The 13,650-nt window shown below is 39.4% G+C and overlaps 1 protein-coding gene across 1 annotated transcript in view; it reads left to right on the forward strand.

Moving 5' to 3' along the window:
• BIRC6 (baculoviral IAP repeat containing 6) overlaps positions 1–13,650 on the forward strand; it is a 262,197-nt gene that overhangs the window by 33,369 nt on the left and 215,178 nt on the right. The window contains exons 3-5 of the mRNA XM_037740766.1: positions 3,497–3,501; positions 8,551–8,792; positions 11,554–11,665. Coding sequence (XP_037596694.1) covers positions 3,497–3,501; positions 8,551–8,792; positions 11,554–11,665 — 359 coding nt within the window. The remainder of the gene's footprint in view (positions 1–3,496; positions 3,502–8,550; positions 8,793–11,553; positions 11,666–13,650) is intronic.

The raw sequence follows: 13,650 nt of genomic DNA on the forward strand, positions 1-13,650 counted from the left end.
TTTTTGAGATGGAGTTTTGCTCTTGTTGTCCAGTCTCGAGTGCAGCGGCACAGTCTCAGCTCACCACAACCTCCACCTCCCAGGTTCAAGTGATTCTCCTGCCTCAGCTACCTGAGTAGCTGGAGTTACAGGCATGTGCCACCATGCCTGGCTCATTTTTTATTTTTAGTAGAGATGGGGTTTTTCCATATTGGTCAGGCTGGTCTCAAACTCCCAACCTCAGGTGATCCACCTGGCTTGGCCTCCCAAAATGCTGGGATCACAGTGCTGTGCTGCTTATTGTGTTTTCTAATACCTCCTTAAATCTTCCTTAATGCCTGATGGACCTGGATTGGTTAAGAGGCTGATGAAAGAGGCTTTGGGCCAGGTGCGGAGGCTCACGCTTGTAATCCCAACACTTTGGGAGGCCAAGGCAGGTGGATTACTTGAGTCCAGGGGCTCGACACCAGCCTGATCAACATGGCGAAACCCTGTCTCTACTAAAAGTACAAAAATTAGCTGGGCATGGTGGTGGGCGCCTGTAATCCCAGCTACCTGGGAGGCTGAAGCAGAAGAATTGCTTGAACCTGGAGGTGGAGGTTGCAGTGAGTTGCACTCCAGCCTGGGCGACAAGAGTGAAACTCACCTCAAAAAAAAAAAAAAAAAAAAAAAGGCTTCTTTGTTAGATTGTGAGCTTGGATGCTTAGATAAGAATGGAGTATGTCTTTTGAAATTGAGCCATTTTGTGCTTCCTTTGAAATTTTTTGGCATACTGGGATGTATGTGGAGAGGGTGCTTTCAATTAAATCCTTGGTTGTATTTTTATTGATTTCCTCCATATTTTTCTTTTAAGACCTTTTCAAAGCTATGCTCCATATAAAGCTTCCATATTGAACGCTATAAGGTAGAAGGTAAAAGCCACTTTCCTAAAAGTAACTTGGGCATTTTACAAAGATTTTTCTCAAGTACAGTTGTAACTATACTAAAATATACTGTGTTGTGATATACCTTGCTGTTTTTCTTTTCCCTCTCTCCCTCCCTTTCTCCCTCCATCTCTTCCTTCATTCTTTCTTTTGAGACGGAGTCTCACTCTGTTGCCCAGGCTGGAGTGCGGTGGCGTGATCTCAGTTCACTGCAGCCTCCACCTCCTGGGTTCAAGTGATTCTCCTCCCTCAGCCTCCTGAGTAGCTTGGACTACTTGGCATGCCACCACACCTGGCTAATTTTTGTATTTTTAGTGGAGACAGGGTTTCACTGTGTTGGCCAGGCTTGTCTCGAACTCCTGACCTCGTGATCTGCCCGCCTCAGCCTCCCAAAGTGCTGGAATTACAGTCATGAGCCACAGTGCCTGATTACGTTGCTTTTTTCACTCAAGAGTTTCTTGGATATCTTCTCATATCCTCAGAGATCATCTACATTCTTGATATTTGCATTGAATTTTCTTCATAGATTTATCATGTTTTTTTAATACTTTATTGATGGGACATTTTATTCAGGAAAACAAACTGTACTATGAATTTCAACAGAGATAATTTATTATAAGACATTAACTAGTGTTTGAAAACTGAAAAAGTGAAAAGGAAATCATGAGATAATGCAGAGATAACTATAGGAAGCATTTTTCATCTAAGTCTGGAGGAACAAAGAATAGAGATTAGGGGTTATCAGAACCTAGAAACTTAGAGAGTAGGTCCCATGGTCCTAGGACTAGGAGCTGCTACCCAGTTGGTGGCTCAGGAGCTTGGATGAGGGCCTTGCAAAACTGGGACTCCTATCTCTGAAGAGATCCTACTTGGCTGATGATAGTACCTCAGGGAGCTCTATGAAACTGGATCTAGGAATGCTAAAAACAAAACAAAACAAAATGCTAAAGAATAGAAAAATCAACTACTGCCACGAGGTCTTTCCCTTAAACAGTGCTGACAGCAATGGACAGTAAATTAGAAGGAGCAAGTCTTTCTTTCATCTTGCTTTCCGGTTTCCTTCCTGTGCTGCTTCTGGGAGAACCTAAAAGCCAGGAGACTGGTTGAAAAGAGGAAATACAGTATGCGGAGTCCAAACCCCAACCTGATAGAGCAGAGAATTTAAGTAGATTTGGAGTTGAGAGACAACAGTTTAATAACTGGCACAGTCTACCCCTTTGGCTACTCAGCATCTGCACTCGTACTTTACATATTTGAACTTTCATGTAACAAAACTATTATGCTTTTTAAAAAATTTATTATTATTTTTGGGGTCTTGCTCTGTTGACCAGGCTGGAATGTAGTGGTGTGATCTCAGCTGACTGCAACCTCTGCCCCCCCGGGTTCAAGCAATTCTCCTACCTCAGCCTCCTGAGTAGGTGGGGTTATAGGCGCGCCACCATGCCCTGCTAATTTTTGTACTTTTAGTAGAGATGGCATTTCACAAGGTTGGTCAGGTTGGTCTCGAACTCCTGACTCGTGATCTGCCCACCTCTGCCTCCCAAGGTGTTGGGATTACAGGTGTAATTACAGGCCACTGCATCCAGCCTAGTTCTCAGTTTGTTTGTTTGTTTGTTTATTTATTTTTGGAGACAGAGTTTCACTCTTGTTGCCCAGACTGGAGTACAGTGGTGTGATCTTAGCTTACTGCAACCTCTACCTCCTGGGTTCAAGTGATTTTCCTGCCTCAGACTCCCAAGTAGCTGGGATTACAGACATGCACCATCATGCCTGGCTAATTTTTGTGTTATTAGTAGAGACGAGGTTTCACCATATTGGCCAGGCTGGTCTTGAATTCCTGACCTCAGGTGATCTGCCTGTCTTGGCCTCCCAAAGTGCTGGGATTACAGACGTGAGCCCCCATGCCCAGCCTTTAGTCCTCAGTTTATAATGGTCAAGAGAATATATTGGTCAAGAGGATATATAATGGTCAAGAAGATATGTAATTTTTTTTTTCTATTATCTGTTCCACATTACCTCTTTGTCATCATCCACCACCTCAACTAGTCAGCATTCTTTAACATAGTGGAGCAACCCATGTTCATTCTTGAAGAATCTGAATTCTCAGTGTTAGTGTGTTTTTATTTCATTTTATTTTTTGAGATGGAGTCTAACTTTGTCAACCAGGCTGGAGTGCAGTGGCATGATCTTGGCTCACTGCAACTTTCGCCTCCCCAGTAGCTTGGACTACAGGCATGGGCCACTGTGCCTGGCTAATTTTTTGTATTTTTAGTAGAGACAGGGTTTCACCATGTCGGCCAGGCTGGTCTTGAACTTCTGACCTCAGGTGATCCACCCGTCTTGGCCTCCCAAAGTGCTGGGATTACAGGCATGAGCTATTGTGCCAGGCTGGTACTGTTTTTTAAGTTGTAATTCTTACTTCACTTTTAATATTGGACTTGGAAGTACTGAGGGGCATCCAGAGAATCTCCTGGGTTTTGCATAAGTTCTCCTTGCCCCTGTTATTCAGCATCAATCCAGTTTTCCCCTTGTCAGTTCCAGTCCTATATACTAGTAGAATAACCTACTTCTTTGTCTGTTTATTCAGTGGGAAGAGCAGCTCAAAGTTGCTGGGTAGCAATCTCAACACCCACTTCAATGGAAGTGTTGTTGTACCCCTGCTGGAATATTTCTTTCTAGGGAGTAAGACCTGTAGAGCTTAAAGCTTAAAAAAAAAAATCTGTGAATGGGTTTATTAAATTTAGTAGTGGCCATGCTGAGAGAAACTGTATCATACATTTTTTAGTTGATTCAAAGCATATGCTTCATCTGGTAAGGTAGAACTCTAACCTTTCAGTGTGATTCTTGCAGTTGGCATAGAAAATGAGTCTTTAAAAGGCCATTGAGCTTCACTGCTAGGTCAGTTTCATCAGGATGATACACAGTAAGACCAGTGGAAAAAATTTTTTTTTTTTTTTTTTTTTTGCTTTGAAATACTTTTCTTGGTCAGAAGCAAAGTTGTCTACAATATCATGACATTCTGCTAGTCCACAGGCAATGTGTTGTATAATATTATTGCAGAAGCCTGTGGACAGAATGCATTACTGCTAGTCCCCATGAATAATACATAGTACTATACTTGTTTATTCGTGTATAGTACATTCACATATAGCATACCTAGAATGTATATTAGGTTGAAAACAAATTACTGCTTAGTCCATGAGTCATATAATCAACGTCGCATCAGATAGCTGGCTATTCCCTCTGGGAAATGGCATCATATTGGCAGCCCACCTTTGGTAACTGTTATTGGCAGATTAGGTAGTTAGCAATGGCTATAGCCTGGTTAGTCTTTGTAAATGGAAGTTTACATTTTTGGTCCTGTGTGTAGCCTCCATATCTGTTGCCATGGTATTTTGCACACAGGTCCATTGAGCAAGCCCTGGAGTGGCTGTGGAGAGAGGCTGTCATGTATATAATGTGTATAATTTCTCCATTTCCTCTGGAATGGATGCTTTTTGGTGTACATTCACTTTTTTTTTTTTTTTTTTTTTTTTTTTTTTTTTTTTTTTTTTTTTTTTTTTTTTTTTTTTTTTTTTGAGACGGGAGTTTCACTCTCATTACCCAGGCTGGAGTGCTTTGGTTTTTTTTTTTTTTTTTTTTTTTTTTTTTTTTTTTTTTTTTTTTTTTGAGACGGGAGTTTCACTCTCATTACCCAGGCTGGAGTGCAATGGATGGCGCAATCTCGCCTCACCGCAACCTCCGCCTCCTGGGTTCAAGCAATTCTCCTGCCTCACCCTCCTGAGTAGCTGGGATTACAGTCACGCGCCACCATGCCCAGCTAATGTTTTGTATTTTTAGTAGAGACGGGGTTTCACCATGTTGACCAGGATGGTCTCGATCTCTTGACCTCGTGATCTACCCGCCTTGGCCTCCCAAAGTGCTGGGATTACAGGCTTGAGCCACCGCACTCGGCCATTCACATATTTTGTAAATATTTTTACCATTGGTTTGAGAGTTTTATTCATAGACCTTTGTTTTTGACCTCCTTGCTTCTAATTTTCTGATCCTGTTTCTTTCTAGTACCTGACTATCTAGCTAACAAATTAGCAACTTAGTTTTTCTAGGGACTCTTGATCTCTGGTTTGCACCTTACTAAGGCATTTAATTTCCTTGCTGTTTCCTCTTCATTTGGACCAATCAGTGTGATGTCATGATGCAGTGGACCAGTGTGTTGATCTGCAGGATGTTAGAATGACCAGGATCTCCAGAACGTGAGATGTGGTCTTAGGGAAAGATTGTGAGGTTTATTATTGTTCCTGCCAGATAAAAATTGACTTTTTGGATAGTCTTTAAAACTAAATAAGGATAGAAAAATATTGGACAGAACTGTAACTACCTGCCAGATATCAGGGGATTTGTTGATTTGCTTTAATAAAGATACCTCATCTGGAAGAGCACCTGCAATTGAAGTCATCACCTGATAGTTTGCCATCCACAGTCATTCTTTGAGACCCATTTACAACAGGCCAGTAAAGGGGATGACGTCATTTGATTACCTCTGTATTTGTTAAGTCTCTCTCTCTCTTTCTCTCTTTTTCCTTTTTTTTTTCGAGACAGAGTCTTGCTCTGTCACTCAGGCTGGAGTGCAGTGGTGTGATTTAGGCTCACTGCAGACTTGCCCTCCTGGGCTCAAGTGATTTTCCCACCTCAGCCTCCTGAGTAGCTGGGATGACAGATGCATGCCATCACACCTGTCTGTTGTTTTTTAGTAGAGATGGGATCTTGCTATGTTGACCAGGATAGTCTCAAACTTATAAGCTCAAACAAACTTCCATTCTTAGCCTCACAAAGTGCTAGGATTATAGCTGTGAGACACTGTGCCCAGCCTCAAATCTTTTACAGTGGCATTAATCTAAAAAATTTCTTCAGGAATGTAGCATTACTTTGGTTTAATATCTTTGTAGAGAAGGAAAGTTCTAGGGGCTTATACTTGGCGTTTTCTGTATTTTTGATCCACAGAGAGAGTGGAGAGCTAATCTGGGGATTTTTTTTAGTAGCTTGTTTTACATTATTCAGTCAGGAACTTGGGGAAGTAACTATTTTTACAAAAAGGATTTGCAGACCCGTAGAACTCTCTGAGACAGCTTTGGGCCAAAACTCTGTTAATCGCTTGACCATCCTAGTTGCCCTCTTTCATGGACCACAGTGATGTTTTAGGTCAGTTAAGTGCCACTTTTTGGTAATGTCTGAAAGATCTTTTACCCCATGCACAGTCACTGTAGTGAATGCCCCTAGTTCTTTTTGAGGGAAGGAGTATGATTTATAGTACTGTATAGAGTTGGGGTATTATAGGATCCTTTCTCAAGGGGAGTCATCCTTCCTTTCAATACAAAGCTCTGATCTATGAACAGATTAATTAGGTCTAGAAGTTTTTATTCTCTCTCTCTCTTTTGTTTTTTTAGCAAATCAAGACGTGTTTGGCCACAAGTTTCTCCAATATTATATAGATAAATCATAATCTACTAGGCTGCCTAGAGTGTAGAAACCATTCATGGGTGAATTGGGAACAGGATATAAAGATGAAATTACATTATAGACTACTTCTCTGGGAGAATATTACTTAGTATTTTTGCGGTCTAACTTCGATAATTTTTGTAATATTAAATTAATCATGGCTAACGTTTATTGAATACTGTTGTTGGTGAAGCTGGGTTCAGAATCCAGGTCTGTGACTATAAGGCCTATGTTTTTATTTGCTATTGCTGGATTATGGTGACAACAGCAACAAAACATGCATCTGCTAAGCTGAACTAAATCCTCATATACCCCAGTTATGGTAATTGTCTATATTCGCCGGGCACGGTGGCTCAAGCCTGTAATCCCAGCTCTTTGGGAGGCCGAGGCGGGTGGATCACGAGGTCAAGAGATCGAGACCATCCTGGTCAACATGGTAAAACCCCGTCTCTACTAAAAAACTACAAAAAATTAGCTGGGCATGGTGTCATGTGCCTGTAATCCCAGCTACTCAGGAGGCTGAGGCAGGAGAATTGCCTGAACCCGGGAGGCGGAGGTTGCAGTGAGCCGAGATCGCGCCATTGCACTCCAGCCTGGGTAACAAGAGCGAAACTCCGTCTCAAAACAAAAACAAAAACAAAAACAAAAAAAATTGTCTATATTCTTATGGATGGAGGTATTTGAGTGCCTGCTTTGTGCTTAGCATTGTGCTGGATGAAAAGGAAAAATGACAGATGATTTTAGTTGTCCTTAATTTGTGGTGATATATATAAAAACGTGTGTTACTCTCTGGTTCTTTTCCAGGGTAGTTGAGGTTTCATTTAGAAAAAAATTTAAAAAAATTTTCATTGACAAATAATTATATATATTTATGGGGTACAATGTGATGTTGTAATTTATGTATGCATTATAGAAAGATTAAATTAAGCTAATTAACATATCTGTCAACTCACCTACTTACCATTTGTGTCGAGCATATTTAAAATCTATTCTTTTAGCGATTTTGAGATACACAATACATGATTAGTAACTGTAGTCACCAGATCACTAAAACTAATTCCTCCTAAGTGAAGCTTTGTACTCTGTGACTAACAGCTCCCCTTTCCTAATCTCCTTGCCACCCCTGTAGCCTCTGGTAATCACCATTCTGCTCTGCTTCATCATGAGTTCACTCAACTTTTTCTTTTTTTTTGAGACCAAGACTCGCTCTGTCTCAGGCTGGAGTGCAATGGCACAATCTCAGCTCACTGCAACCTCCACCTCCTGGGTTCAAGTGCTTCTCCTGCTTCACCTCCTGAGTAACAAGGATTACAGGCGCCCGCCACTACACCTGGCTAATTTTTGTATTTTTAGTAGAGGTGGAGTTTCACCATTTTGGCCAGGCTGGTCTTGAACTCCTGACCTCAGGTGATTCACCTGCCTCGGCCTCCCAAAGTGCTGGGATTACAGGCGTGAGCCACTGAGCCTGGCAAGTTCAACTTTTTAGATTTTACCTGTAAGCGAGATCACGTAGTATTTGTCATTCTGCGCCTGGTTTGTATCGCTGAGCAAAATGTCCGTTAGGTTAATCCATGTTGCAAACGTCAGAATTTCCTTTTAAAAGTCCATATAATATTCCACATCTTCTTTTTTTTTTTTTTTCCCCCAAGACAGGGTCTTGCTCTCTTGCCCAGGGTGAAGTGCAGTGGCACTGTCATGGCTCATGGCTCACTGTAGCTTCAACCTCCCAGGCTTAAGTGATTCTCCTGCCTCATTGTCCCTGGTAGCTAGGACCACAGGTGCATATCACCATGCCCGGCTAATTTTTAAATTTTTTCTGCAGACAGGATCTCGTTATGTTGCCCAGGTTGGTCTTGAACTCCTGGGCTCAAGCTGTTCATCCATCTTGACCTCCCAAAGTGTTGGGATTATAGGCGTGAGCCACCGCATGTAGCCTTTACTGCACATTTTCTTTACCCATTCACCCATTGATGGATACTTTGGTTGTTTCCGTATCTTAGCTCTTGTAAGAGATTTTATTTTTACAACTGACTGATTTTATAACTTTTTTATAACTGACTGCAAGTTTCTGCTTTAAATGATAAACTAATGGAGAAAACTGACTTGAAACTGATGAGTAGTTCTTTATTTGATCATGGTTAAGTTATGATTTTGGTTAAAACTGTTGAGTACATTTGCTTATACTCCCATTTTCTTTCAGTGGGCCACAGTTACATTTCATCTTCCTCATCATGTATTGAAGTCCATTGCCAGTGCCATTGTAAATGAACTCAAGAAAATAAATCAAAATGTTGCTGCCTTACCTGTGGCGTCCTCAGTGATGGACAGATTGTCTTACCTCTTACCTAGTGCACGTCCAGAACTCGGAGTGGGGCCAGGCCGTTCTGTAGACAGGTATGAACCTTGCTTACAAAGAAAGGTAACAGTGAGATAGAATTGATTAGTTTTTGCATTAAACAAAAATAATTAGAAAATCTGGTTATGATTTTTAAAAATTTCAAAATTCCTAGCCTGATTTTGAAATTTAAAAAAGTTCAATATGAATTAGAATCTGAAAACCGGATTTAAAGTAAACTACTACTTGAATTGCTATTTTTAAACACTATTTTTTAGTATGCTAAAGAGAATTGAAGGGATTATAAAGCCACATTTCGAAAATTCCAGCTGAGAACTTGGTTAGTAAATATTTTAGTCAAATTAAAATTGTTATATTCAATGAATAATAACTATTTTTCCATTGAAGACATTTTGTGACCTTTGAGATAGATTTTGCCTAACCTAAAACCATGCCCAAATGTGAGTATAAGGAAAGCGCTGTCTATTGTTTTACAATTAAAGAAAAAGAAGAGTTTAAAAAAAAATTGGAGTAATTTTGAGTTAACATTTTTTTATGCTCTTTGCGATGGATTAAAACAGTATTACAAAAATCATACCTTAACCATTGTTTTCTTCAGTAGAGTTTTTTGAATGCCTGTTTTGTTTATAACTAATTAAAAAGCCAGTAACATTGATTTAAAAACTTAAATGATTTGCTATTTGAAGTGACATTAATGAGATTCTTATTAAAAGTACCAAGGTTTAGAAATGCTATATTGAAATAATACCCCGCAGTTTTGATTAGATTTTTGTTTGCCTGCTCATGTAGTGTTTATTTTTTTGAGACAGAGTTTTGTTCTTGTTGCCCAGGCCTAGAGTGCAGTGGCGCAATCTCAGCTCACTGCAACCTCCACCTCCTGGACTCAAGAGATTCTTCTGCCTCAGCCTCTCGAGTAGCTGGAATTACAGGTGTCCACCACCACACATGGCTAATTTTTTGTATTTTTAGTAGAGATGGGGTTTCACCATGTTGGTTAGGATGGTCTCAAACTCCTGACCTCAGATGATTTACCTGCCTCGGTCTCCCAGAGTGCTGGATTACAGGTGTGAGCCACCATGCCTAGCTGTATATTTATATTTTTACATTTTCATTGGATGTAACTTGTAACTTCCGAAGCATCTTTCTGAAGTACATTTATAAATAGTATGTGCTGATGTTATCAGAGGCACTGCTGAATAAATTCATTTTAAACATTATTTTAGTATGGCTCCTCTAGTTCAGTAGCAATATTTATTAATTTATCTTTTGGTAAACTGATTTTTGCTTAATCACTTGCCCTGTGTTTTGTTAGTTAACTGATTTTGTTATGTATATAACTTTTATTAGTTGTATTAACAATTAGGAAGAATTTTTATATTCTATAGTAGTAATCTCTGTCTTTTGGGCAAAATGTAGTTTATCATTTTTAATCATATTATTTGGTGATATGTGCTGTGGCTGTCATTAAAATATTCTTTAGGATATGTCTGAGATAGGATAAAAAGAAAAATATGTAATTAGAAAAAGTGCTTCTTGTCTAAGATCTGTGCCTATTTTGAGATTATAAAAGAGTCAGCTCTGCAGAGCTATTTTCTTTGCAAACAGTTTCAGTGTTTCTAAAGAAATCAGTGGAAGCTATGGTAAATGTTATATTTTAGGAAATGCAGCTATTAGATAGGATATTCAATATTTTTAGAGATGTTAAAATGTCCCAAAATATTAATTTCAATGTAGTCTGTGGTGTTTGTTTTATTAAAACTGAGTCTAGGAGCCTAGGCGGGCTTTGATGAATTTGTCTGTTGAAGGTTTGAGTTAGGGTCTATTGGATGCCACTGCTGTTTTGTTGGGTAATATAATGTAAAGAGATAGGTCTTCTGTTCTAAGACAGATCCTAAAGACATATATAACGTGGAACTGAGAATGCTTTCTTTTTGAGACGGAGTCTTGCTCTGTTGACCAGGCTGGAGTGCAATGGTGCGATATCCGCTCACTGCAACCTCCACCTTCCAGGTTCAAGGGATTCTCCTGCCTTAGCCTCCTGAGTAGCTGGGACTACAGGCACGTGACACCCGCCTGGCTAATTTTTTGTATTTTTTTTTTAGTAGAGATGGGGTTTCACTGTGTTAGTCAGGATGATGGTCTTGATCCCCTGACTTCGTGATTTGCCCATCTCAGCCTCCAAAAGTGCTGGGATTACAGGGGTGAGCCACCGTAGCCGGCCTGAAAATGCTTTTCTAACCCAACAACTATTTGTTTAAAAACCTGAATGCAACTATGAGTAAACCTAATGTTAACTAGCAATTTTATAGAAAATCATGTGCTAATTTAAGGGAAGAATTTAGAAGAGTATTTTCCTGTTAGTCATGACCTTACCACTTTCTCTTTTTCTGTTATCAGTTGCAATCTTGTATTAGGATGAATAAGCTTTGCTTATCCATCCTTTCTTAAAATCTTTTGGATTTTTCTTAAGTTTACTATGGTCCTTTAAAAAATTACTGTGGTACTTTCTGTTATAGTTTGACTCTTAGTGAGCTGATATATTTTAATATGAAAACATATGTAACCTACCCCTGGAATTGTTTATCAACTGCAGCCACCAATCAGGTTTTCTCTTTCCCTTTCTGTTTAAAGGAAATTCCTAAAACTTACCATTTTTAGTTTAAGTAATTGAACTTGATCATCAGACCATTTCCAGTTTTTGTTGATAACCTAGTAAATTTTTTTTTCTGCATTGTTAAATAGAAGTTTCAGTGTGATTTGATGCCTAACTTCAATTACATAAAGTATGTTTACTTTTAGATCATTGATGTACAGTGAAGCTAACAGACGGGAGACATTTACCTCATGGCCTCATGTAGGCTATAGGTGGGCACAACCAGATCCCATGGCTCAAGCTGGATTTTATCATCAGGTAAAAAAAGAATATAATTAAAAAAAACCTTTTTCCAGTATGCCTTTGTAGCCTTCAGCAAAATTATCAGCATTTTTTTTTACTTCTTCAGAAATTTATTTTATGCAACTTGGTTGCATGGTTGCTTGTATGCATGTATACCTGTTTTATTTGCCCAGGCTGGAGTGCAGTGCCACGATGTCAGCTCACTGCAACCTCTGCCTCTTGGGTTCAAGCAGTTCTTGTGCCTTAGCCTCCTTAGTAGTTGGGATTACAGGTGTGTGCCATCACGCCTGGCTCATTTTTGTATTTTTAATAGAGATAGGGTTTCGCTATGTTGGCCATGCTGGTCTCAAACTCCTGACCTCAGGTGACTTGCCTGCCTTGGCCTCCCAAAGTACTGGCATTACAGGCTTGAGCCACTGTGCCTGGCCAGGAAAAAAATTTTTTTAAGTAATTAACAACTGAGTATTTTCTTTCACATTAGATACAACTTTTTTTAGAAAATGATTTTTTGTTTTTGAGACAGGGTCTCATTCTGTTGCCCACCCTGGAGTACAGCAGCACTATCACCACTCAGTGCAGCCTCACCTCCCCAGGCACAGGTAATTCGTCCACCTCAGCCTCCCTGAGTAGCGGAGACTACAGGTGTATACCACTGGGCCTGGCCAGCTTTTGCATCAATGTAATTTTTTTTTTTTTTTTTTTTTTTTTTTTTGGTAGAGACAGGGTTTCTGGTGTTGCCCAGACTGGTTTCAAACTCCTGGGCTCAAGAGATTCACACTCCTCAACCTCCCGAATTGTTGGGATTATAGGTGTAAGCCACCATGCCAGGTCATAATTTTTTAATAAAATCAACAAATCTTCAGATTTGGCTTTTGACAAGTCTTCTCTTTTGATGCATGTTTATTTCCAGTGTTTGATGTCTACATTCATAACACAGTTAGTAGATGCTTAGGGCAATGGAATGAAAGAAGTTTTACAGTTTCAAAATTCTCATTTTAGTTGGGATACAAATTACCCATATACTGGATAACTACAGAAGCAGCATTACAGGTAGTACATTGAAACTTCAATATCTGCGTATTAAAGAACTGATTAAGTTGCATAGGTAGAGGAAGAGTTAGTCAAGAAAAAAGTCGTAGTTTTATAGAGGAAGAGAGGAGGGTATAAAGTATAAGGATTAACATGATACAGAGGCATGAGAATGGGACATTATAAAAAGCTTTGCCGAACTAGAGGGAAGTTAAGAAAAATGATTTTAGTTAGATGTAAAATGTTATTTAATAGGAAACTTCAACTGAGTGGTATAGACTGGCTTACCATTGTTTTGCCACTGCTAAAAGAATCTAAGAAATCTCATACTTATGTGTCAATTTAAATAAAGCATACTTATTTCACTTTATTTATTTAATTGGGTTAGGGTCTTGCTCTGTTACCCAAGCTGTAGTGCAGTGGCATGATTACAGCTCACTGCAGCCTCAGCCTCCTGGCCCAAGCGATCCTCCTACCTCAGCCCCTCAAGTATCTGGGATTACAGGCATGTGCCCCCTGCCCAGTTAATTCTGTTTATTTTTTGTAGAGATGAGATTTCACTATGTTGCCTAGGCTGGTTTCAAACTTCTGGGCTCAGGCAGCTTGCCTGCCTTAACCTTCGAAAGTACTGTGATTATAAGTGTAAGCCACCGCATCTGGCCTAAATTAATAATTCAAGTAACTTTTGAAGTACGTTAAAGTAACCGTCATTTAGACTCTGAAGACTGATTATTCCTTCGTTATCTTCAACTATTCTGAATACCTGAACTAAAATTAAACCAGAAAACCATACATATGCGAATATTTTATTCAATGTTTGTCAGATTTCCAGATAGGTAAGTTTGGAGACTGGTTAATATTAGAATCACAGAAATCATTTCCCTAAATTAAGGTTTGAATGTGGACCATTTTTCTAGCAATTTATCATCTTTTTTTAATTTGGTGTAATTTTCTTTTTTTTTTTTTTTTTT

The sequence above is a fragment of the Cebus imitator genome, unplaced genomic scaffold, assembly GCF_001604975.1.
Source record: "Cebus imitator isolate Cc_AM_T3 unplaced genomic scaffold, Cebus_imitator-1.0 Scaffold88, whole genome shotgun sequence".
NCBI lineage: Eukaryota > Metazoa > Chordata > Mammalia > Primates > Cebidae > Cebus > Cebus imitator.